At 38.0% G+C, this 25,241-nt stretch overlaps 5 protein-coding genes across 7 annotated transcripts; 3 read left to right on the forward strand and 2 right to left on the reverse strand.

Annotated features, from left to right (window-relative positions):
* Positions 1-580: 580 nt before the first annotated feature.
* LOC133726863 (F-box protein CPR1-like) lies at positions 581-1,384 on the forward strand. The gene has a single exon (XM_062154506.1). It carries the CDS (start codon positions 581-583, stop codon positions 1,382-1,384), a length of 804 nt encoding a protein of 267 aa, XP_062010490.1.
* Positions 1,385-3,617: 2,233 nt separating this feature from the next.
* Positions 3,618-7,879, reverse strand: LOC133726916 (uncharacterized). The gene is made up of 3 exons (XM_062154556.1): positions 7,369-7,879; positions 7,057-7,267; positions 3,618-6,552 (listed from the first exon to the last, which is right to left on the reverse strand). Exons 1-3 carry the CDS (start codon positions 7,603-7,605, stop codon positions 3,797-3,799), a joined length of 3,204 nt encoding a protein of 1,067 aa, XP_062010540.1. The 5' UTR covers positions 7,606-7,879; the 3' UTR covers positions 3,618-3,796.
* Positions 7,880-9,685: 1,806 nt separating this feature from the next.
* On the forward strand, positions 9,686-11,974 carry LOC133726917 (uncharacterized). Its single transcript, XM_062154557.1, has 3 exons — positions 9,686-10,081; positions 10,888-10,911; positions 11,415-11,974. Exons 1-3 carry the CDS (start codon positions 9,889-9,891, stop codon positions 11,714-11,716), a joined length of 519 nt encoding a protein of 172 aa, XP_062010541.1. The 5' UTR covers positions 9,686-9,888; the 3' UTR covers positions 11,717-11,974.
* An 808-nt stretch (positions 11,975-12,782) lies between these two features.
* Positions 12,783-16,385, forward strand: LOC133709010 (calmodulin-binding protein 60 E-like). Of its 2 annotated transcripts, XM_062134617.1 has the most exons (7): positions 12,786-13,282; positions 13,969-14,044; positions 14,256-14,314; positions 14,405-14,898; positions 14,988-15,148; positions 15,255-15,458; positions 15,545-16,385. In XM_062134617.1, the coding sequence occupies exons 1-7, from the start codon at positions 13,152-13,154 to the stop codon at positions 16,238-16,240; spliced, it is 1,821 nt and encodes a 606-aa protein (XP_061990601.1). In that variant the 5' UTR covers positions 12,786-13,151; the 3' UTR covers positions 16,241-16,385. The 2 variants fall into 2 exon arrangements, with proteins under 2 accessions (XP_061990594.1, XP_061990601.1); XM_062134610.1 differs by having other exon boundaries at positions 12,783-13,282; positions 14,256-14,898.
* Positions 16,386-16,535: 150 nt separating this feature from the next.
* On the reverse strand, positions 16,536-20,441 carry LOC133708994 (two-component response regulator ARR12). 2 transcript variants are annotated; one of them, XM_062134601.1, is made up of 7 exons: positions 20,300-20,441; positions 19,873-20,003; positions 19,343-19,495; positions 18,764-19,162; positions 18,588-18,664; positions 17,172-18,401; positions 16,536-16,880 (listed from the first exon to the last, which is right to left on the reverse strand). In XM_062134601.1, the coding sequence occupies exons 2-7, from the start codon at positions 19,988-19,990 to the stop codon at positions 16,809-16,811; spliced, it is 2,049 nt and encodes a 682-aa protein (XP_061990585.1). In that variant the 5' UTR covers positions 19,991-20,003; positions 20,300-20,441; the 3' UTR covers positions 16,536-16,808. The 2 variants fall into 2 exon arrangements, with proteins under 2 accessions (XP_061990585.1, XP_061990577.1); XM_062134593.1 differs by lacking the exon at positions 20,300-20,441 and having other exon boundaries at positions 19,873-20,276.
* Positions 20,442-25,241: the final 4,800 nt, after the last annotated feature.

Here is a 25,241-nt window from a genome sequence, read left to right on the forward strand (position 1 = left end):
ATGCATTAGTTTGGATGGCTTTATTCCTAAGCACATTAGGATTCCTAGTTAGAATTGCGATATGATTTCTTGTGCTCGTTAACAACCCAAATTCGATGTACCTGAACAAGATCGATCAGTGTCATTCATGGCCCGCATGAAGGCAACTACAACACTACCTGAAGATATTATATTGGAAATTGTGACGAGGTTGCCGATCAAACCCGTAGGGCGATGTAGATGTGTTTGTAAACGCTGTGGCGCTCTCTATTCTCCGATCCAAAGTTCGCCAAGTCGCACATACAATCAGCTTCTGAGCGGCACAGCCTCTGTCAGAGACTTTTTCTCCTCACACATGAATACGAATCGCTCGCGATCGACTTGGAGTTTGGGGAGCTAAAGGAGCTAAAGAATTCTTCACTCAGAGTCAGACAGCTGAATGCCCCATTCAAGAAACCGGGCCATGCTCTCTGCTTTTTAGGCTCATGCAATGGGTCGGTAGCATGTTTTAGTGGTGATCTTATTCGAAACAATGGTGGTTTCACTCCTAAAAGTCGTTTATTTAAAAAAGAAAGCTTGTTTATCTGGAACCCATCAATCGATGAATTCTACAAAGAAATACTTGTTGAAGGCTTTTATCTCCCATGGGGAGTTTCCATGTGTGGTTTTGCCCTTGTCTCCGGCACCGATCGACGACTATAAAGTTGTGTTAAGAGGGAAGACGCCGAGGGAGGTCAACCTCTTCTCGTTGAGAGCTGAGACATGGAAATCGATTAAATCCCCTACGAAAGGCACTACGCATAGGAAGGGGCTGTTTTTGAGAGAGGCACTTCATTGGCTAGCTTATGAGCGAGACAACACTACTCCTTTTAAGTATTCCGGACTACCAATAGTTCTATTTGCCTTTGATTTGGCGAAGGAGGAGTTCCGGAAAAGTAGTATTCTGAACTACTTGACTTGTGAAAGCCGTTTGGGAGTTTCTTGCGAAGGATGCCTGTATATAGTGCATTATAGTCGGCTGTTTGAGCCTAGATGGATAGATTATGTTGTTGATTTTTGGGTCATGAGAGAATACAGCAACAGTGATTCCTGGACTAGATCCTTTAGCCTAAGGTTTTCTGATGAGCCCGATAAGCGGATTTATATGCTTGAACCGATATTGTTTAAGGAAACTTGTGCATTTGTGATGAACAGGCCGAAGAAGTTTGATCAAGACAGAGAAGAGATGCCTGATCACATGTATATGATTCATGATCAAAATAAACAAGAGAACGCCAGCATGTATATTCTTCACAGTAATTCCCCAGACATGATCGTATATGAAGAGAGTCTCAGTGAGTATCATGGGGTGGAAAAGGCTCTAATCCTCTATGTACCACAAGGCTTGATAACGCTGAAAAGATAAACACTTGCCTAGTGATACCAGTTGGTTTTCTTATTTATGCTCTAGTGAGTCTAGTCTTTGTAGTAGAGTCCAGTGTGTTTTTGTGAATGCAGATTCCAAGACCAATAGTTTAAAGGTCGGAAGAAATGACTTACAAATTTTTCATTATTGGTTAGCTCTATTTAACTTGCATCTGTCTGTGGTTATGTCTTTATCTTCTTTTACAAAGATCAGTGTGTTCAAGCAGGATTAGCTAGATTTCCACATATATTCGACACCAGATTGAACCCTAACTGCTATGCATGCTTAAATGCTTTGGTTTGGATGGCTTTATTTTATGCTAAGCAGTAAGCACGTTAGGTTCATAGTTAGAGTTGTTTTCATTACGTTACGATTTGTCATTCATGGCTCGAGTGAGGGCAATTCTAATACCTGAAGATATTATAATTAATTAACTTGCGACAGTTCTTTTACTCCTTATTTTTCATCCATTTTTACTATAATTAAGGAAACATTATGATTATGATTTGAATTTTGAATAGGAGCACGCTTGGAAAGGAAGAAAAGCTGAGCTTGAAAGAAAGAGCAAAGTTGTACGTACGTCAATAAGCATGCAATAGGTTTGTAATTCTCTTTGGCTGAGAAAAACCAAGAAATCTATATCAATATACTCGTCCAACGGTTGAACTTGAAAATCCTCAATGAGTATTTATTATAAAGTACCTATTGAAGAGAGCTCCGGAATTTTAATAGGTAATCGTACTTAATATCCAGTTACACACCAAAGAGTGTGAAGAGAGGCTATGGTAACAACATCATGGCTTTGGTCATGACTCATGACTTACATATAGTTACAAGGAATCTATTCATCCATATAAACATTACGTTTGGCAAGTCCCCATTCAACGTCTCCTAAGTATACTAGAAGATCACAGAACCAAAGCCTTAGGAGGACTCCTCTCCTATTTTCCCGGCTGCTCTAGGAGATTAAAGATCAAGCAAAGCGGAAATCAAGTCCCTAAAGGACTCACTGATCTCAGCCTAAGGTAATCTGCGTATCACATTATTTTGCATGTAATTGATGCTTATATTGTGGATCTAAACTGTTATGCAATTTTATCGGTATTTTTGGAAAAGTTTTCAAAAATCTTATTTGCATTCAAAGCTGGTTAAAATAGATATCAGATAAAAGATATTGATTGCATGCTGTCGTTTAGGATTGATTGAGTCTATCAATATGTTTGAAAAACCTTTCCAAAGTTTATCTCAATATGTGATCAATGTGATCGGATTGAGGGGGAGTCTTTGTCTTTTATAAAAGGTTTTGAAACTGCATTTCTAAAGTTAGAGTTTTTGATTGAGAAATTTCTTTGTGTTGCATAGCCTGCATAAACTGTTTTACAAAACTCTTTTTGGCAGTTCATTATACTCATTGCTTGTTCACTGCATTCTTCACTTGCATAGAGTTCAAGATCAGTGAGGCCACAAGACAAGGTTGTATCAGAAGGCTCATTCAGTTTCTGCTAGCAACAAAGATCAATTAGTATCTTGTGTAGAATTGATAGTTCAGTTGTAAACAAGTTAGCATTGTTGCTAGTTAATGCGGTTGTGTTGAATACCACTACTTGTGAACTGTAATCACTTTGATTCATATTAAATTTGATTCTCGTGTAGGCTATGTTATAAGCCTCGCAGTGAAGTTTCCTTAGTGGTGAGGTTTACACCGTGTCAACAAACACTTGTGTCAAATTGTGTGTGTGTTTGTCATTTTAGGATTGTATTTGTTTCAATCCTTCATAACTGTTCCATCTAGTGTTTTCATAATAAGCTTGATGGTAACCAAATGACAAGAAATTTGCAGATCCATAATGTCAAGGAATTGCAAAAGGTAGCAAAACAACGAATTTAATACATGATCTAGAAAAGCTCTCCCAGTACTTATGTAAGAAACAAAAAGGAGTATATATATATATCAACACAATGTTAATTGTTCATTAGAATCATAAAATTTAAGTGAACAACCAAATCATTCTCAATTCAACTGATTTTTGCCCAGTTGATGACTTGATCTATGCATGGATGGTGTCCTAAAATTCAAGTCCTTAAAATGAGATGCTGAATTCATGCATGCAATCTCTTAAAAAAATAAAGTAGGGAACTACAAGGGTAATAAGCTAAACATCAATGCGCTTGGGTTTGGGATTGATTCTAGAATTAACAAAATCCAATTTCTTTCATATATATGCTGCACAGCAGTTTCTGCACTACATACAACGTTACTGAATTAATCATCTTGGTCCTATTCAACTAGCTAGCATACAAAATATAGCCCAAACTGCAGAAATATACCAAAATATATCAAAATGAACTTGATGACCCCAATATTTCAAGCCATGAACAAAAAAAAGGAGCCAGGTTTCAAATCCCCTTCTATTACTGACACAGCTTCTTGCATGAAGGCATTGCTGTGGAAGGGCCTGATTCATCTGTCTCCATAGATGACCGCTTTCCACAAACAAGTTCTGTTGATGAGAGGAATGCAGCACTAAGAAACTCCTTATCTTCCATAGGCAACTCTAAATTTTCTCTCATCAGCCAAAAATCCACTTCCTTCTCATTAAAATCGAACATAAATCCCCATTGGATAAGTTTGCTCAGTGCTGCTGCATAATGTCTTGCCTGCACTAATAGTCCTTGAGCGAGTTCGTCAGCGAAAGCTGTAACAAATTCTGGATCAGATTTTCCATTTCTGTAGCCTGAGTTATCAATGAGCAAACGATGAGAAATCTTCTTCCAGGTAACTAGCTTCACTTTTTTTACATCCACTGTTGTACTCGCAGATGGCATCAGTCGATAAATGACTTGATTTGGTCTCTCAAGTTTATACACTGATAGTTTAATGACTGAGCATGCAGCATTGTGTCTCTCTTTCAATGGCATATTAACCTCCGGACCAGCAAGAAAACCCAAAATAAGTTTGATTAAACCCCTGCCAATCAATCCATCTTGTGCATCAATCTTATCCAGGTCCTCCAATAATAGGATGGTATGCGGTTTGCACACAAATGACTCGGACACCTTCCTCACTCTAAGGGACTCGTAAATGTCATAAAGTCTTCTAGGAGGAACAGATGACAAGCAGTTGCTTGTGGGAAACCACACGAATAATGGGGCCTCGTCATAGCTCAGGAAAGTTTTCTTCAGTTGCAAGTCATCAGCTAGGAACACTTCTGTTCTGTTGATCAGATATATTTCTTCAGCTGTTGACTTTGTGGCAGGTAATTTTGTCAACTTCTGTCTTAGTGTCTCTTCAACTTTTGGATTCCAGTTGTCTATAACATACTCCCAGAAGGAGCAGCACTCTACCAGAGTCACTTGCAAGTTCTCCGATGATGCCCATGTTTCCCATAGCTTTAAGTAATGATGGATGGAAGGATTTTCTGCAACCCCAAAGGCTGAAGAAAACAAGGGGAGGAGATCTTCAGCGTAAAGTTCGTCAAGACAAAAGAATGAGCTAAACAGATACTTCCTAACATGATTGACATGAAGTACACATTGCTGAGGCATAATCCATCCACCTGGAGGAGGGTCAGGTATCCACACCTGAAATTGGCTTTCATCTGGTGCTTCTGGACGCCAGTGGAACTTGTTGAGGAAGCTGTAAATCCTCATTATAAAGGTAGTGTCTGGTGTATAACAAGAATGGGGCTGGTTTGCCAGCTTGGTCAGAATTCCAGAAAGAAGAGAACAAACACTCAAAGGATCTACCTTCACGCCAATATCTCTCAACTGATTCTTGTACTGAAAAATTTCAGTTCCGTAAAAATTTACATCAATGGTCGGTGTATCTGTCCGATTCAGAATACTTTCCCAGGCAGGATCAAACAGAACACATTCTTCTGGTGTTTTATAACCATTCAAGGTCTTCAAAAACCTGCTTTTTCCAATGCTCTTGATGAAGTCACGCACCAAGGGATCATCAAGAGAGCTTGACATCAGAAACTTGATACACTCTAGCAACGAAATAATGCTATCTGCTATAACCATTTCATCCTCAGTGGGGTTGCAGAGACCTTGGACGCATTTTGTATACCAATGATCATCAGCACATTTCACATCTAGAAACTTCAGAACTGCATTGTACTTTTCAAGGTCCAGAGTCGGATGCAAGACTCTCCTCAATAAAGATGAAGATGAACCACTCAAAACATTACCCTTTGCTCTAATTCCAATCACAAGGTCCCTAAATTTTGGCAGGACTCGAACTGCATCATGAGGCAGCACGAAGGAAAGTGTACCCTCAAGTATTTGGCAAGGCACTATCACTAAACTTTGCAATCTAGTTCTAATGGACTCTCTTACCTTGTTAAACTCAGGAATTGGTGAAGCTTGAGCAGGTAAATATTCAAATGGCTCATCCACTGCAGAATGGAGGGAGTGAGACTGAAAAGCATCCACAAACAATGATGGGATACACTCAAGAATTCCCAAGTTCCATACGTTGTCTAACAGTATACAATCTCGTGAAGCATTCAGAATGAAGTCTGCTTGAATGAGAAATGGGAAGTTTGTGACCATTTCCGTGGGCAGGCAAGCAAATATACCAACAGAAGAAGTTGCCTTTCCCATCCTTTCTCTGGATGGAAAAGCAAGGGTAATCACCCATTTCTGCACATTCATCCTTATACCAACTCTATTAGTAGGTATTACGGGAAATGCCTCCTCCCACAAGTAATACTTGCACAACTCCTCACTATCACCCTTTCTTTGCTTAACTGAAAGTTGAACAACACGTGACGTGGCTTTATATAACTCCACTTGTTCAGTCCCACTAGTTTTACAAAACCTTGAGAAATCATCTGTTGCTTCAGGATCACACCCGCGTACATGTACTTGCTTTAGCTTGGACAAGAACAAGAGAATCTCTGGACGCAATTGTGACAATTGAACTCTCACGGCTTCAACCTTCACAGGCTTCAGAGGAAGAACAATCGTGGTAGTAGGCAAGACATTGCATAACCCATATACATCTAATATGCTAGAAAGAGAAGGCTCCCCACTAACCCAATGGGGAACTATATAACCAATACCACAATCTTGATCTGGTTCTTCCAAGAATCTGACACAATAACCATTGCTAATTATGTGAGGCTGTGAACTCACAAGAAATACACTTTTAAATCCACTTCCTGCAAGCAACTTGGGTATTAGGAGTTCAACTTGATAACAAGTATGCTATTCAGAAAGATAATGCAAGTCTTATGCACATCCAGCTGAAACTAAGAGCAAAGTTGAAGACATTAACTACATTGGGAACTACCATTATGCATTGAATACTAGTGCATATTCGAAGGCAACATAGCAGAAAAGCTAAACTTCCGAAAGTAATTACTTCCTCAATGCCTACATTTCAATTAGCCTTTGCTTTTTCTTTCTTCAACAATACAGAAAGATATGAACTTTAAAGAGTCATTTTCTAGTGATGGGAGTTCCATAAAGGACCTAACTATCTAGTCAGGACATGAAGAATGCATAATAGAACATATAGAACATCTAAAGCAGCAGTTATGAAAAAGCCTGCAATAGACATTAGTCAACCATACACAGATTTGAATTCCAGATTTCTATTCCACATTCTAAGACAAAGCTCCCAATCATCTTGAAATGTAAACCAAATTCTAACAAGAATTTACCTCTCTCTCCAATAAGACTCTGCTGTCTCTTGTCCTTCTTTGTAGAATGGCCCATACCACAAATGGAATCCATGTTCTCCCTGGAAAATCCAACCTCATTATTAAAAACCAGCAGAGTGGCTGGTGCTCCAGTCCCAGTTATGTCTTTTTGGGTCATCACAAACTCCAAAGTTGGCTCCACACCTTCTCTGTATTCATTCTCATCTGCATTCTACACACACACACATAATTTCAGAAAGAAAATTCACAATAAAATTAAAAAGCTACATCAAAAAATTGACTAGAACATTATAGAGAAAAGGGGAAACATACTAGGATGAGTTCCATCAAAAAGTTTGAGTCTTTTTGATAAAGCTGCTTTGAGAGGTTGGTTACAGCAAAATGAAGGTCTTGAGTTAAAGGAAAAGATTGGTTTTTACCAATAGAGAATTTCTGGGTCCGGAGTTCTTCTATGTGAAGGTTAGCAGAACATAATAAAGCTTCTTCCTTTTTGGTTCTATCAGAACTTGATGAACCTTCTTCAAAATCTATGGCTTCTTTCTCACTCATTGTTAGAGATAGAGGAAAATTAAACGCTGGAAAACGTAACGATCATTCACTTACGAGTAGAAACACAGAAGGAAATGGTTTATTGGGTTATTCAAGTTGAGAAAAACAGAGAGAAACAGAGCATATAAGAAGGTAGGAAACCGAAACGTTTTGGAGCTCAAGCAGTTTGACAAAAAGAAGAAGCAAACTTTGGATGAAATCGTTGGTTTTGAGAAGCGAGTGGCTTGAAATAATGAAATATACGCAATATGAATCAGGATTTGGGTTGGGGGACTGTGAAGTGGTAGCAGAGAGTAGGGATGAGTTTGTGTCTGCAATTCTTGCATGGAAGTAGGTAGACCATTGACAAGACTAGACTGGTGAGGAAGTCGCCATTTTAGTGAGGTTTTGACATCTGTTTCAACCTAAACCCTAGTCATTTATTACACCCCAAGTACGATTTGGACCCGATCTTCAAAGAAAATTTGCATTATCAATGAACTCTTACTATTGAAAGATGGAAATCTACTCTCTAAATATCTATTGATTTTTCAATACCTTCTGGTATTACATATCTAGAAATAGAGCTTGTAATTCTCATAATCTCATTGCAGTGCTAAGGCAGCTTGTTTAATGAACTTGAGTCTTGAAAAATGAAAATGGGGGAACTTCATTTTTGTGAACCATACTCTTGTCTATATCATGTACTGATGTACAAGCCAAGGGGTCAAGAAAAGGTAATGCACATGCCGTTGCAACACTACTCCGAAATTTTAATAAGTAAAAGTTTAGAATCGCATATTAGTCATTGTTTGTGTTATGCAGGCCCGGTCCTGGGAAATTCAAGGCCCGGGGCGAAAAATAAAATTGGGCCCTTTATATAAAAAAAAAATCAAAAATATTTTATATTGATAAAAAAAATATGATACAAACGGGGGGGGGGGGACAAAAAACCAATACCCCGAAAAATAAACATTACATCACTTTATATCAATCAAATCTCATCTAAAATGATTTCTTCTATATATTGTAAACAATTGCCCATCAATGCAAAATATGATTTAATCGCACTCTTGCATTCCCTTTTGTCTAGCACTAGCTTCTTCAACTTTTAATCGTGTTACATATCGAGTTATCTTTCCACAATGTCACTGCTATGTTAAAGCAAATGGAGTAGCTAATTGTGCACTCTTTGCTAGTTGGTGCTTGTTAGAATACAAGTCTCCTGTAGAGATTTCTGATATTATTTCAGAAAATACTCTAGATGCTTATTGTAATCAGGGGTTTAGGCTCAACTTGTATTCGACAGTTTCATTCATCAAGGCTTGAGGGCAGCCGCACCAGCCCTTTATTCAAAAAAAAAAAAAAAAACAACTGCCCATCGCACTCTTGCTGTTCCTTTTCTCATATTCCTAACAGAAATACTTTTTTTTTTTTTTACCCATCTACTGCTTCAATTTGGGCCCTAGGCCGTCACCCTTCAAAACTTGGGCCCTGGGCTATCGCCAAGCCTGCCCTGGGCCAGGGCCGGGCCTGGTGTTATGTATGATACAATGAATTAATTTAACGATAAATTTTAGAGAAATATAAAACACCTCAAATGCTTGTACTGATAAACATGTATCATATAACTATTGACCTTTGCATTTTCCCCTCGAAAGTTAGTCTGTTTAGTTTGCAGTCCTTTATGGGTCTTAGTCTGACTATTTGTGCAGTCAGTTGAGTAGTGAATGAAATGGGTGATATTCGAATCCCTTAGATTGACCTTATACGATCGTTATGATCTTTTGATCACTAAAATATATTGTATTCCCCTAAAAAAAAATAGAGTAATAGTTGGTAATTTGCTAACAGCCTAACACTATTGACATTGTGACATTGACATTGTGACAAAGTCCTATTTTCTTTGAAACTTTCATGACATATAATTTTCAGTCGGTGATTAATTAAAAGGCCAAGCAATTGTCTTCCCACATGGGACATGAAAGATACACATTTGAGTGCTAGTATATCCTTTTATTTTACCATTTTCTATAGAAAAAAATTTAAAAACAATGTCATCTGACCCGTGTCAAATGAATAGGTGAGAGTTTCCAAGTGTTTCCATACCAAAACCACCACTTCCTCTTGTCTCTGGTAACATTTTTTTCTTATCTCCATGATTACAGCTCATTAATGCGCTACCACTGACCTCTTCAAAACACAGTGTGAAACATACCAGAACAATCAGTCAGAACAGATTCCTGAGTAGATCTCACTTTCCCCAAAAGCCAGTGACACACTGAATTCCACAGCAAGAGAAACATGTCAAGGCGATCTGCCACTTGTTTGAGGTGTTGCCTGGTGGTGTTTGCGGTGGTTTCAGCTTTAGCGGTTTGTGGGCCGGCCCTGTATTGGAGGTTCAAGAAGGGTGTTCAGTTGGGTGATGCCAAATCTTCTTGCCCAACTTGCAATTGTGATTGCCCTCCTCCTTTGTCCCTGCTCAAAATTGCTCCTGGTAACCCCTCTTATCTCTATGTAAATTGGTTTTAATGTGGTTTTGATTCTGAATGTTTGTGTTTCGTTTCTGGGTTTCTGGAAAGTTTGGTTCTTTGTGGATTGGAATGAAATTGAAGGGCACCCATGTCATCAGTTTGGGGTTTGGATCCTTGTTAGTGCTAGTTTTTTTTATTTGGAGCTGCTGCTCATATGATGCCCAATTCAGATTTAGATTTACTGTTTGATTTAAGTAAAGTTGAGATCTTGGTATTGCGATCTTGGTATTGCATTATGAATTTCAAGCTCTTCACTTTGTTGGATGTATAATTGTGAAACCCAGTTCTCTTTTGTAGTTTCTTGTCCATTTTTTTCAAGTAAAGTTGAGATCTTGGCTCCTGTGCAAAGTTTGATTCTTCGATCAAGATATAAGCAGCACCTGCATATCATATATATGCTGTTGATAATTACTCATAAATATGCTTAGTGTTATTTGATCTTAAATGGTTGTTCACTTTTAGTTAGATCTTTTACGATAGCAGAATACTTAAAGTTGCTTGTGTCCATGGTATTTTCATGGAGTGAAGCCCTCCTCATTTGACACCTTCTTAATAGACTGTAGTTCAATGAGTTGTTTTCGTTGCACGTTTTCATTTCTCTTTCTCGTTTGAGCTCTTAGTTTGTACTGATTGTGTATATTGGATTTGAAAAGTTCTATTTCAGTTGTTAAGCTGCATGGTAAATGTCTTTTCTTAGTTTCTAGTCAGAGAGTTGATTTTACTCGTATATTAACATTTTCATTTTTCGGCTTTTGCTATCTTTTTGCAGGATTGGCCAATCTCTCAGTCTCAGGTTAGAACACATCCTACCCTATAACTTTGTTGTGTTATTCTTTTCCTCTTTTCTGGTTTTTCTTTTACTTCGGTTGAGAGAAGTGGGGCATGGCTTTTTCCTACATTTGCCTGTTATAATGAAATGAAGAAACTCTTCTACGTTTTAAATCTCAGTTTGGGCAATGCAGAGTTTGCTAGAGTTTCCATTCTGATAAGTTACTCTAAGAATGCTGGTAGCCTTACTGTATAAAACACATCTTCAGCAGTTGCAACCTATTATTCGAGCAAAGAAGATGAGTAAAAGAATATTCGTAATTCACATTCAAAGAAAACACCATTTTCTTATTAACTTCAAATTGCTGACGGCTCTCTTGAGTTGATAAGTTATATTGATATGGAACAGGGTCACCACGATTCGTGAATCTAAATAAGCTTTCATTCACTGCTTCCGGGATTTGTTTCCCCAATTAATCATCGGGAATTATGTAGATGATGTGATTCATTATTATGTTGATGTAACAGATTGCGGAAGTAATGACCCAGATCTGAAGCAGGAGATGGAGAAGCAGTTTGTGGACCTCTTAACAGAAGAGTTGAAGCTGCAGGAAGCTGTTGCCACGGAGCACACCCGACACATGAACATCACATTTGCTGAGGCAAAAAGGGTGGCTATTCAGTACCAGAGAGAAGCAGAAAAGTGCAATGCTGCAACAGAAACATGTGAGGAAGCAAGAGAGCGTGCCGAGGCATTGCTCATCAAAGAGAGAAAGGTGACTTCCTTGTGGGAAAGACGAGCCCGTCAAGTGGGTTGGGAAGGGGAATAGTTTGTAAAGCATGGTTAATTGCAAGTCATTCAGTTGATCTACCTCCTTGTGTTTCTCCCCGGTATTATACATACAACCAAGCAAAATTGCTTCGGTTGTATACCTGTTACAGCATTAGTGATCTCTGTCTCCCTCTCCCTCTCTCCCTCCTCCAATTGTAGTTGTAATGTTGTATTGCCCAGAAATGGCATATAGTGATCAGATTTTCCTTTATAAACAAAACCAATTTCAGTACAAATAGAGATACCAGTTCAAGCATGGGTTTTGCATATGAATGAATTACCATCTCACATTATGTTATACATCATGTTACTACAATCCTACCATATGTTAGCAACTTAGCATCACCTTTTATGACTTCCATAACTCTTGACTGAAGCTTAGAAAAGAAACTTTCAATTTGTGGCTTATTTACTATTTAGCGTAGCTGATTCATCTCCTTGATCAGGGATTACTGTGTTATAGTTTTTCTTCGTCTTATTTTCCAATAACAAAGGAAACGCCATATATGGCTCATTTAGTATGGCGGGTTCAGCTCCCTAATCAGGGAATGTTTTTAAGTCAAATCTGACTGAAACAAGTAAAGAAAATCCAAATTTTGGCACATTCAGAATCGGCTTACTCATCTCCATGATTAGTGATAATTGATCATTTCGCTCTAGACGACTGTATATATTTCCCTAGCTCATTCTTCATAGCCTGCCATACTCTATCTTTTTCTTCTCGTTTTGATCTGTTGGTCTCCGGAGAAAGGTGTCTAACTTCAGTCCTTCACCGGAGAAAATTATCATCGGATCAACTAGGTCTAGGTCTCGGTCTGGGTCGAAAGTGTCTCCTCCATTTTACCCAAAAGTCCAAAAATAACAAATCAGCCTAAGGTCTTCTCTGTCGGCGCAGGTAAGCAGCATTGACTTTCCTCACACAGTGTTATATGTACCAATCCATTTTATTTGTTTTTAATATAATGTTTTCCTCTACCAAAAAAAAACAAAATTTTCAAATATGAAATGATGCTAATGGCACAAAGGGTTGCACCAAAAGAAAAGACGCGGTTTCAGACTTTCTATAACATTCATGCACTCACAAGACTCGCACCAAACCCAGCTGTGCTGTGATGTTGAATTGTACACACTAATATTTTAACATGCAAAATCCCAATATTATAATCCCGGATTGGATCAGAATGGTATAAACTATTCCATACAGATCCATTTCCAACCTAGAGATCTTATACCAATTAATACCCAGATCGCAGAAACTTTGACAAAAACCATATTTTTGTCTTTCTGGGGTTCGTCTGAAACCTTTGGGGCTTTATGCGTTGTCCTTCTCCGATGAAGCTTCTGTTGTGTAGGTGATTTCTAGAACCATCTTGGGTTTCTAATTTTGGAAAGTTTTAAACAGACTAGTTGTGTTGGCGGGTAAGTTTCTGAAAATGGAAAGTTCGAGAAACGTGAGGGCGGAGAAGAGAGGATATGAACAAGGTGTGGATGTGGATGGGGGTTTTGATGAGGCAGAACATCGCAGTCATGAATCGAAGAGACCGAAACTGCCCGGTTTGGCAAGGTTTAGTTCTTTACTCTCTCCATGTTTTGATTTATGTATTGAATTGTTTTGTGCTTTGTTTTAAGGTGGTACTAATTTGTATGAAAGAATTATTTTTGGGTATCTTATTCATATTCAGTCGATGACTCAATCATCATGGTTTGCCTAACTTTACGATTGAATGTTGGTTTTGTTCATGTAATGACTAGAAATGTTAGCTGAAGATTGCATCACAGTTGAGTGATAAGTATTAGCTCAATTGCTTTGATGCTATGCAGGAATTTTGAGTAATTGAGTTTTTTGGTTGCTTGATAGTGTTCTTATTTACCCACTTTTCTAGTATAAGAATGTGTTTGAAGAATGGAAAATTGTTGGGTTATATATGAGACATCTAAGAAGAATGCGTTCTTAGTGCCTCAAAAGACAATTACTCTGTTCTGGGAATTGTTTCAGGCTTAAATCTTCAATGATAATTTTAATTTTACGGCAATAGAGCTCTGATTAGATGTTGCAAGGCCATAGATTTATCCAGTTACCAAGTACTTTTTGGCCCCCAAACTTTCTGGGAATTAACTAACATCCTGAAGCTTAGTACTTTAGTGCCATTATGCATCATTATTATCATATTGTTGAGTTTTCTCTGTTCAAGGTCTCAATATCCGATTTTATGTCTCTGTTGTTTATATGCATCCTCCATTCATATGCAGTGTGATTGTGGAATCCCTGAAGGTGGATAGCTTGCAAAGACTTGCCTCAACTTTGGAGCCTATGCTCCGCAGAATTGTGAGTCAAATTTTTTGGTTGAAACTAGCTGCTATTAAATGAATCTCTTTGATATGCTTATCAACTGAGTGAAGTCTATTATGTTGATTCTTTTCCTCTTCATCGTGTTTGGGGAGGGTAACATTATGCTAAACCTTTTAATGGTTCTGTTATCCAAAAATTCATGCCACAATTCATTCATCATTATGAAACTTTCTTGAATGAATAATAGGTTAGTGAGGAATTGGAGCGTGCTTTGACGAAAATAGAACGTGTTGAACTGCCTGGAAGGTTTGTTCCAACCAATATATCATTATTTAGATGTCTTCATCTTTATGGTAGAATTACCAATATATTGTTCACATTTTTCACATATGGCAGGTCTCCACCGCCCAGAATATTAGGCTCAGAAGAGAAAAATCTTCAACTACAATTTAAAACAAGAATGCCACCACATCTATTCACAGGTGCAAAGGTTGAGGGAGAGCAAGGAGCAGCGATTCATGTTGTGTTGCTAGACTTAAGTAAAGGTTCTGTTGTACAAACAGGACCAGAAGCATCTGCAAAGCTCAATATTGTTGTACTGGAAGGTGACTTCAATGAAGAAGTTGAGGATGGTTGGACCAAAGAACATTTTGAAAACCATGAGGTAAAGGAGCGTGAGGGGAAAAGACCACTTCTGACAGGGGATGTACAAGTTATTCTTAAGGAAGGGGTGGGTACACTTGGAGAGCTTACTTTTACAGACAATTCTAGCTGGATAAGGAGTAGGAAATTTAGGCTTGGAGTTAAGGTTGCCCCTGGAAACTGTGAAGGAATTCGTATTTGTGAAGCTAAAACAGATGCTTTTTTGGTTAAAGATCACAGGGGAGAATGTGAGTTAATTTTTGTGTTGAGTTCCTCAATTCATATCACATTTAAGCAATGCTTGTTTGAACCATTTTACTGTTTTTGTACTTTGAAGTATACAAGAAACATTACCCACCGGCTTTGCATGATGAGGTGTGGAGATTAGATAGAATAGCAAAGGATGGAGCTCTACACAAGAAGCTGATTAAGTCTGAGATTGTAACTGTTGAAGACTTTCTCCGTCTTCTTGTTATGGACCCGCAGAAATTAAGAAGTGTAAGTATCTGTTCCACTTGGTCAATTGTAAGCACTATTTTTCTCTTGCTTTTGTAGGCTTTGTTTGTTGTTCTTCTTTTTCTTATTTCAATATTTCGGAATGTAGATCCTTGGGAGCGGTATGTCCAACAGGATGTGGGAAAACACCGTGGAGCATGCAAAAACTTGTGTCTTGAGTGGAAAGCTCTATGTTTACTACACTGATGAAACTCAAACCAAGGGTGTTGTATTCAACCATATTTATGAGCTCAGGGGCCTCATTTCTGATGGGCAATTTTTCTCCCTAGAATCCCTTACTCACAGTCAAAAGGTTTGTTGTTGTCAATTCTTCAAAAAGATGTTGTTTGTTTGTGTACTCTTTAGACTCAGTTCACTTATTCAGATTTCGTTATGCAGGTTTCAGTGGATACTCTGATGAAGAGAGCATATGATAATTGGCATCAAGTCGTAGAATACAACGGCATGATGGCTATGACTGCACCTGTGGCAGTCGCTTCCCACAACAATGCCTTAGATCACCATTCTGCAGCTATTCAAAGCAGGCCGCAATATAACTCTGATTTCGGTCAACAGTTTCGAATAGAAAATAACCACCCACCAGTCGTCCCTCAGTTTGTTCCATTTGTGAGGTCTGATCAAACATCTTTGGTTAAATTTAACAACCCACAAACAGCTTTACCTAGCACCACGGGTTACATGTCACTTGGAGGCACATCAAATTTTTCAACAGATTGGTCACGGCCAAATTATGGGAATGGGTTTGAGGACTTTAATGTTGCTGATGAAATCCGGATCAGGAGTTCAGAAATGTTGGAGAGTGATGACATGCAGAGACTGTTAATGAAGACATTTAGTATGGGAGTTGGAATCGGAACAGGACCTAGTTTTGGTAATTCTGATGAAGCTTGTTATAATTATAGTGTACAGTATGAGCCTCATGTAGGTCAATCAGTGGGGAAAGAGCATGGAAAAAGTTCAGGAAAAGCTGTTGTTGGATGGCTTAAGCTCAAAGCTGCTTTAAGGTGGGGAATATTTGTTAGGAAGAGAGCTGCAGAACGGAGAGCTCAGCTTACACTTACAGAACTAGATTGAATGTAATGCTTTGTTATTATCACAGCCTGTTTCATCATGGAATGACTTGTGTTTTGATGATTTGAAATTGTTAATGCTTTGTTTGTTTCACAAGGGAATGAAACCTAGGAATTTAAATATATATTGGAAATTTTTTATCTTCTTCTGTCCTCTGTATCAAAAAATTGTTATTGATCCATTTATTTAGAAGCTTCACTATTTTCGGTTAAAGAACCCCTAAATCAGTTTGTATAGAAAGAATACATAAGCTTATTTTCATCTTAGATTATTACAGAAAAATAAAAGAAATGATAAGTGGGTAAAGAATATACAAACAAAGTAGGCAACTTATTCTGCCATTTGCCCATTACTTCAACAAGGAAAGGGGAAGAAGAGGTTGAAACAATTGAGAAGATAAGAGTTTTCCTATTTGCAAATGCAAGGACATAAGAAGTTGCTAAGGGAACATGAAAGTAGCAGATGAGGTAAAAATTACACGAGAGATGAAATTGCACAATGATGTTCCTCGTAATAGAGGGTAAAAATAGCTGTTGATGCCATTCTCTTCTCGTAAACTAACAGCAATGTCTCACATACATGAGCCAAGGGAGTACGCATCGAATCCAAATTCTGCATCCAGTAAGAAATTCTCATTTTGTTCCTGCATATCATAATCACATTCATATTATATATCCTGCTGAAGAGGAAGAGGAAGAGAAGGACAAAGTATACGCATAATACATAAAAACTTGCAAATAAATGGTTCTTAATGACTTGGTCTAAAGAAGAATGTGACACAATGTGAAGCAACACTGCTTACATCCAAAAATAAATCAGAACATTTTAATGGTTTACTGAAGATGTAGGATTTAAGACCTATTTAAATAAGGCTTGGCCAAAATAAGAGAAGACATCAATACAGAATAGACTTGAGATAAGCAGCTAATCATACCCGTTTCATTATTGTGCTCATTATATCATTCAATGATTCATAACTATTCTGAACGAAGCCACTAGGTGACTTTATTTGCTCCAAGAAGTAGTCCTCATTCGGCTTCATCTTTGTCTCCATGGAAGACTTACCAGCCTCACTTGGTTGCTCAAACATTGCAGTGGCCCCATTTAACCGGTCAAATAAAGATGAATTCCTTTCATAACTGCATACTGCAACATTTTGATCCAAACTCTGGCTTACAGGGCCATTAATACCTAATGTAGAACCCGGGGAATTTATGGCACTGAAAGTTTGATTCAACTCGTGGTTGTAACCTTCCTTGTGTTCTTCCCACCTTTGCTTTGGCATGTAACTCAATGTCGGTACAACATCACCAATCAAGCCTTCTTGGTTCTGTGCATTTCCTCTTAATTCATCAACAGGAGCTGAAAGTGCACTTACAGAAGAAAAATCATTCAGGGCGTTCCCAATTTGAGGCCTACCAGAAGAAACACCCAAGTTATTAGCATGCATTTGACCATGATTAAAAGGCTCACTCATTGGCAAAGCATTTGATGGAAAGCTGGATAACCGTGCACCACCCTGAAAGTTTTCACTACACCGATTGTAATCCAGAAAATTAGGGGAGCCAGAGATGCCGATGTCAAATGATACTTTAACAGAAGTCGGATTTCCAAACACTCCCGTACTATGTGTTTGTTGTGGTATGCCATGTAACATCAAATGATTGCTCGAAAAATTGGAATCAGAAGGGAGTGGACTAGAAGACACTCCTGAATTCTGAAACGTAGATGATATTGTATAGTTTGTTGAATCATTGTCAGGATAGGACTTCCCATTGTGGGTGATGCACTTGCTCTGCTGCAACTGATTGAGCTGTAATAATGCTGGAGTCGCTTGGAATAAATTTGAACTTTGGTTTGGAGGCACAGTTGGCTGGAGCTTTGCAAAAGGATTAATATAGTTGCTCAAGTTTTGGGAGTGACCAGGTTGGCCCAGACCGGAAGAAGTAATTCCTCCTGTGCTCAAACCAGCCGGCGAGTTTAATCTACTAAGCATCCCACCAGATGTGTATGTTGATAAAGTAGTACTAGAGATTCTCCCTGATCTCAAGGATTGTAGATCTCTAGATCCATCTAACACACCCATGCGCACATAAGAGGACTCTTTTCCTCCCAAAGAACCAACCATGCCACTGCTTATTCTTTTAAGGTATTGCCGATATTTCTGTAACACAAAATGAGAGAGTATCAACAAGAAGTTCCGGATCAATCAGCGGCCTTTTGAAAAATCAGTGCTAGCTAGAATAAAAATTAGGTAAGCAAGCAATTCCGCTTGAATACAAGAATTACTGCAGCAAAGCTACATACTAGTAAAGTTGTTCTGATAATAAGGCAAGGAAAGATGAGGTACCTGTAGATGGCTCGCCACATTTTCCCTTGATAGTCCTTCAACATCCATCAGGTCTAGAATTTTCTTCGGAACAGCCCCTGATATAAATTAAAGAGAAGGAAGGGGGAAGACAGAAAAAGTGCATCAGTAAAGATAATCACTGTACAACAAAATCAGCGCATTAGCAGAAGACTCACTTTCAACTCCCAACTGATTTACAGCTGCCACAAACTTTCTGTGTAACTCCCCATACCAAACTACCCGAGGCTTCTTCTGACTCGATGAGTCCTCAGTCTCATGTTCATCATCTTCACTTTCTTCTTCCTCGCCTCCATTTTGGTCCTTTCTTTTCTTGCTCAGTTTCCCATTCTGATCTGAACTACCTGTTGGCGAAGCCCCTTGTACACCTTCTCCAATTCCATTGCACTTGTCCTGATTGGAAGACTTTTTTTGGTCTTTGGAGTCGAACTTTTTCCGGACTACATGTTGCCAGATATTCTTGAGCTCTTCAATTCTAACAGGTTTCAACAAATAATTACAAGCACCATGGGAGATTCCCTTCATTACAAGGTTGAAATCACTATATCCTGACAACACTGTCGCACGACACAAAAATGAAGTCAATAACATATTTTCCCCCACTTCTTGAACAATCACTATCCATAATCAGGTTTCGGATGAAAACTAAATTAGAAATTTTCCACTTTTACAATCAAATCCAATTCGAACAATACTAAAGAAGTCATACACATTCTCAAGAGAAAGTTCATGCTTACTGATCACAGGTAAGTCCATCTCAAGTCCCACGAGTTCAAGGAGCTGAAAGCCATCCATGTCAGGCATATTAACATCACTAATCACCAGGTCATACTTATCTCTGTTTTCCCTCAACATTTCCAATGCCTTGATTGCCTGATTGGTAGTAGTAACTGCAAAGGACCAAAACCCAAGTTTGAAACAAATGTCCACAATCAAAACCTAAAATGCTCAAATAAAAAAAGACCCCACCACAACATAAAAACACAAACTTCATGACAATTCCAGTTTCTCATAGCTTCATCTCCATGTTGCCAACCATAGAACACATTAGCATACAACTCAAGATTAAAGAGGAAAGTTTTGCAAAAATTAAGTGTCCGAAAATAGCATAAATGAAAGAATTTGAATGAACAAAGTCTGAACAGAGATTGAGACTGTGGATTAGCTTCAAGATGAACAGAGTAAATCTCTTACCTTAACAAAAACAGTCCAATTCAAACTTCAAGAACAGAGTATTTACAACACTAAAAGAAAGAGACTTGATTACCATGATACTTGCATTTGCGAAGCAAACCCTCCAAGAATTTGAGACAAGTAGGGTCGTCGTCGACGGCTAGGACTCTCATACCCTCCGGAAACCGGTCTCTTTGGTCCTCCACAGTCATTGTGACTCACCAACTTCACACAAATATGAGAAACAGAGGAATAACAGAGGAAAAAGATATCACAAACTTAGTAAAACAAAAGTTGCAAACTTTCTGATAGCAAACTCAGCTTTCTGGGTTTTATTTTGAACGTGGGGAGGGATCAAAAACTGAGAAAGTGGCTAGAGAGAGAGAGAGTAAAAGCTGTACAACTGGACAATGATGGGGATGGCCAGAACAGAAAGAAGGATTCAACTCAAGAAAAACAAAAACAAAAACAAAAATCTTTATTGGAGTATTTTATATGCTGTGAATTTGTGAAACTCTTACTTTATCTCTCTGAGTTGTTCTCTCTCTTCTGCGTCCTTGTCTTTTACTTTATATCTTCTAAAAACCCAACACAGAAAAAAGGCTTCACCTTTGCTAATGGGGTTTCAGTTTTATATAATACAGAGCTTGCTTGCAGCCATTTTTATAATTAGGGTAAACTCAAGAGCTTCCCACTTTAGGTTTTGATAACAGGTCAATGGAACCCTATCATCATTTTTATACCATAAAAAAATAATTTACTCATCAATTAGATTCTCTTCATCACATAGGTGCAAAAGAATTTACATCAAGGTAATTATCCGTGGAAACTTTCTAAATGGGTGATGATGTTGTGTTGTGTTTTGTTACTTATTAGGAAATGATGGTAAACTGTTGCAAACAGAATCCCACTGATTACTTGGGACTTTAATGAGAATGATTCTCGTTTTTACTTCTTTTGGAAAATTTACTTTTCAATTGTTTCATTCCTTTTGAAATTACGTAATTTTAGTCTATTCTCTTGTATTCAAAACTCTTGATGATGGTAAGTTTGTATTTTATCTTAAAATTATAAGTCAAGGACTCAAGGTGACTCATGTAATCTAACCAATCTTATTTTGGTGAAATTTCAAAGACGGTAAAATACATGGTCATGTAATCTAACCAATCTAGTCTTCTATACTAATTATTTTGTGTTTAGATCAAGTCAAAATTTTGGACTAATTACGTTTAAATCCCTACATAATAGAAAGTTAAGTACTAAAAACGGAAGTCATTTTTAGTGTAATTTTAACAACATTAATTCACATAGAAAATTGTCTTTTGATATACAAAGAGACTAGATGTGTTATTATTAATGGGAACGGTCTAAAAAAATTTTACAATAAATTTTAAGATTGAGAGAAAACCTTAATTTGAATTCATACTGACAACACTTCTGAGTAAATTATACAACTAATTGAAAAATGAATGATGCAAAGTTTACTATCATGAAGACATCATTATTTCTATAATTTTTCTTTAATGGGTAGTTATGAATTTAGGAACTCATTTTTTAGAAAAATATTAGTGTAAATTAGAGAAGGAGAGTGCCGTTCACGTTTGGCTAAAGAGAGTAAGGGATGCTTGGTTGAATTAGTCAGACTTGACCTAAGACCTTAGTACCCAACCAAAAGTACACTTCTCACATGAGACAGAAGCCAACCCTGTGTACCTGCTCTATGACGACACCACCCATTGGGCTAGCCCAGTCCTCGCGGGACCCGCTTCAGATTCCGGAGTTGGCCCGGACCCGGGAAACAAAATAATAATTTCAAAAAAAAAAAAAAAAAAAGCAGCCTTCACAGGAAAACGACACGTCGGTCCCAGGAAAGTCACATGGGTTTTGTTATGCCGTTAGCGGCAGCACGTGACCGATGGTTTTATTTTTTTCGATTGCAAATTCATTTGACCTTTTATTTTGGAGAAATTTTATTCACATACCTCTAAGAGCAACTCTAACAGTTTCCTTATATTTTAATTTTTCTCTACTTTAGGGAAAAATAAGTCTCTTTTGCTCCAACAGATTCCCTATAATTATCCCTATTTTAGGGAAAGTGAGGAAAGAGAAAACCAAATTTCCTATATTTACAGCAAACTCTAAAATTTTAAGGAAGAATATGGAAATTTTAGAGATTGTTGTAAAATAAGGAATCTGTTGGAGTTGGAGAACAAAAAGAGGCTAAAGTTTTGACTTTTGTTTCCCTATAATACAGAAATTATAGGAAAGCTGTTAGAGTTGCTCTAAATACTAAATACACATTTTTTTTTCACACACCCAACATCACATTTTATGGGTAAGTTAAATTATCAAAAGAGATATTTATATTAACAATAAATAAACATAGTTGAAATTAAGAAATATATGCAGTTTTTTTGTTTTTTTTCCAAGTCTACCGCAGATGGATATCATGAATTTGATTCCCAATAATTTAGCATGCATGGAATCGAGCCTTCTTATCAATCTAGTTTCAAAAATGTATTAACTATCCAAATGATATGGACAAACAAGAGCAAGTGAAAACCGTTGAAAAATTCTTCAAAAACTCTTGTGATGTATTGTTTTGTTTCGTTCCAATTTCATCATCAGTAGTTCACAAATCTCAACAATTGGCATATGAATATTGTCTTGGTCAAGTCCTCAATGACAAGCAATTCCCCATTGGCATTTGAGTATGTTCAACCCAACAAGTGAAAAGCAATTAAAACATTCTTTGGGTGCCATTGTATTAACTTTAGTGATGACCATGTGATTTACCAAAACTCTCACATTGAGCCATTGAGGAATTGATGCTGAGTCTTCTAGTGTAATCTGCTATTCTTTGGGTCTCGTTTTTTTTTTTTCAACTATTGCACTCTTGTATAAGAAAAAAAATAGGTAGTCTCTTACCAGATATTTATCTCAATTTATTTCAGCAAAAAAAAAAAAGGATATGTATTTAATGAAAAGATATTGTGTATTGTGAATGAGGATAGTTTAGGAAGTTTGGGGTTGTGTTTCTAGTAAAATAGATTAAAATAAAAAAGTTAATAGATTGTGTATTAAGTAAGAGATGTGTATCTATCATTTAGCTAAAATTTCTCTTTATTTTGTGGTATTAAAGGGAAGAAAAGTCATCGTTAAATTAGTAAAATGGTAATTTATCAATAATGAAGGAATTATGTGTTAATTGTTAATAATTAACATGATTTGATGTGGAATCTGTTCGTTTGAACAACTTTAGCTATTAGGCTCGTGGCAATTACACTATTTTTTCTAATGGATAATTGCTACGAGGTTAGAGCAATAATGAAAGTTATTTGAGAAATTCATAAATGAGATTGGTTGCCATTGTTTGATAGCTGCATGAGCAATAGAAATAGTTGTTTGAGTAATTCCAGAATGAAATTGATCATCGATGTGATTTTTCCTTTATATCTAACAAATTAGCTTATAGTGAATAAGAACCAATACGAGATTCAAAAAATATTGAGCCCTTTAAGGGTCACAAAACTTTAAAGAAGGTACTTCGTAGAGCAGCATCCAATATGAGAACTAATTTGTAGTGCTCTTGTTTGAATTCAAAATTAACATTTTTCCTGACAATGGGTGACTCGAAGGAATCCAGGCCAATATCCGTGGCCTAAGCTATATATTTTTAACAAGTTCGGAATATATTATTTAGAGGCTAAATAAGGCCTATTTGAAGATCAAGATCATCCACGACCATTTATCAAGATCATCATTTATTGGAGTTGATCAATTAAGGAAGGATACAATTATGGGTTTTTGTCCATTTATCCTATTTCTAGGGATTTTTTTTCCCACTTATCCCTTTAAGTTTTTTTAATTATCTCTTATCCAAAACACTCTAAAGAAGTCTTCCTTAATACCCCATTAAGTTTTTTTTTTGTTTTTTTTTTTTTAAATACCATTTTACCTTCACCTCTTTGTTACTTAGAGAGAGAAAGAGAAAATGGAAGAGAGAGAAACCATAGGAGATTTAGCCGGAGCCCGTCATCGGTTGCCGGTCGTCAGATTCCGGCCAACTTTCGCCGGATTCCTATCACCTGTCGCTGGAATCCGGTCACCGGCCGCCGCCCACAGAATTTTTCTGAAAACCTCGCCCGAGATCCCCAAAGAGATCGTCGGAGATTTCATAGGTCGCCGGAAATGTTTATTGCCCTAATAGACGTTTATTGCTCCTCATTGCCCCTCAATAAATATCTATTGCCCCTTTGTTACTTAGAGAGAGAAAGAGAAAATGGAAGAGAGAGAAACCATAGGAGATTTAGTCGGAGCCCATCACCGGTTGCCGGTCGTCAGATTCCGGCCAACTTTCGCCGGATTCCTATCACCTGTCGCTGGAATCCGGTCACCGGCTGCCGCCCACAGAATTTTTCTGAAAACCTCGCCGGAGATCCCCAAAGAGATCGTCGGAGATTTCATAGGTCGCCGGAAAGGTTTATTGCCCTAATAGACGTTTATTGCTCCTCATTGCCCCTCAATAAACATCTATTCCCCCCCCCCCCCCCCAATAGAGGGGTAATAAACCTCTATTGCCCTCCAATAGAACTTTCGGTAGCTGGAATGGGAACTAATTTTCCTAAAATTAGACAAAAAAAACTTTGATTAAAAAAAAAAACGAAGAGATTATATCAATTTAAAAACGTTTATTGCCCTCCAATAGACGTCTATTGGCTCCTAATATACATTTAAAACTTTTTTTCCTTTCCTTCTGTCCCGTTACTTAAAAAAAAAATCTGATTTGGGCACCCATGTCCTCTTCTCCCATCTTTCCAGCTGCAGACCCGGGACCCGGACTACTTCCGGCGAGGCAGGGATCATGGATGATGTCGCTGACATCCTCCTGGAGCTCGAGCCCAAAGCCTCCTCGAAACCCGATCTGATTGCGCGACCTTGTCTTCCTCCTCGACAACACCATCTCCCCCGGTTGGAAACTCCGGCGACTGGATCATGCTGGGGATAGCTTCGTGTGCTACTCGGAAGCACCATAACAACTTTAGGAGGACAGAGGCGAATTTGTGGATGCGATGAGCAACGGAGACGACGACGAGTTCCGGTTTGTCGTTCTTGGAAGTCGCCGCCATGGCCGGACATTTGGATCAGAGATGACCGGACTCTGCTTCCTGTTGCCGCCGGTCTGTAGAGAGAAAGAGATATTGCCTGATCGGAGAGGGATGAGAGCGCTGGCCGAGAGAGAGAGCTGTCACCGGTCTGCAGAGATAGAGAGAAGGATGATGAGTGGCAGATGGTAGTTTTTAAATTGGGTTGAGGGTAATATCGTCATTTTATTTTAAAACGGATTGGTGGGAATAAAAATCTCTTGCTAGGGTAAGTGGGATGATTTTTGCCTATTTTGGTGTTTTGGGTCAAAGACCCTACAATTATCCTTTATTGTCCTTCAGTACCAATATATACATT

This window comes from Rosa rugosa, chromosome 1 (assembly GCF_958449725.1).
Source record: "Rosa rugosa chromosome 1, drRosRugo1.1, whole genome shotgun sequence".
Lineage (NCBI taxonomy): Eukaryota > Viridiplantae > Streptophyta > Magnoliopsida > Rosales > Rosaceae > Rosa > Rosa rugosa.

What these genes read in the sequence shown, in the direction of transcription:
- LOC133726863 (XM_062154506.1), top strand. Translation starts at nt 581, where the DNA reads ATGAATTCTACAAAGAAATACTTGTTGAAGGCTTTTATCTCCCATGGG.
- LOC133726916 (XM_062154556.1), bottom strand. Translation starts at nt 7,605, where the DNA reads ATGAGTGAGAAAGAAGCCATAGATTTTGAAGAAGGTTCATCAAGTTCT. An exon ending in TTTTGATGGAACTCATCCTA is followed by an intron (nt 7,268 to 7,368) that starts GTATGTTTCCCC and finishes GTGTGTGTGTAG; the next exon opens with AATGCAGATGAGAATGAATA. An exon ending in GAGTCTTATTGGAGAGAGAG is followed by an intron (nt 6,553 to 7,056) that starts GTAAATTCTTGT and finishes AGTTGCTTGCAG; the next exon opens with GAAGTGGATTTAAAAGTGTA.
- LOC133726917 (XM_062154557.1), top strand. Translation starts at nt 9,889, where the DNA reads ATGTCAAGGCGATCTGCCACTTGTTTGAGGTGTTGCCTGGTGGTGTTT. An exon ending in CCTGCTCAAAATTGCTCCTG is followed by an intron (nt 10,082 to 10,887) that starts GTAACCCCTCTT and finishes ATCTTTTTGCAG; the next exon opens with GATTGGCCAATCTCTCAGTC. An exon ending in GGCCAATCTCTCAGTCTCAG is followed by an intron (nt 10,912 to 11,414) that starts GTTAGAACACAT and finishes TTGATGTAACAG; the next exon opens with ATTGCGGAAGTAATGACCCA.
- LOC133709010 (XM_062134610.1), top strand. Translation starts at nt 13,152, where the DNA reads ATGGAAAGTTCGAGAAACGTGAGGGCGGAGAAGAGAGGATATGAACAA. An exon ending in ACCCGCAGAAATTAAGAAGT is followed by an intron (nt 15,149 to 15,254) that starts GTAAGTATCTGT and finishes TTCGGAATGTAG; the next exon opens with ATCCTTGGGAGCGGTATGTC. An exon ending in CCCTTACTCACAGTCAAAAG is followed by an intron (nt 15,459 to 15,544) that starts GTTTGTTGTTGT and finishes TTCGTTATGCAG; the next exon opens with GTTTCAGTGGATACTCTGAT.
- LOC133708994 (XM_062134601.1), bottom strand. Translation starts at nt 19,990, where the DNA reads ATGACTGTGGAGGACCAAAGAGACCGGTTTCCGGAGGGTATGAGAGTC. An exon ending in ATGTGGCGAGCCATCTACAG is followed by an intron (nt 18,402 to 18,587) that starts GTACCTCATCTT and finishes TTTGTGTTACAG; the next exon opens with AAATATCGGCAATACCTTAA. An exon ending in TGAGCACAATAATGAAACGG is followed by an intron (nt 16,881 to 17,171) that starts GTATGATTAGCT and finishes TATGATATGCAG; the next exon opens with GAACAAAATGAGAATTTCTT.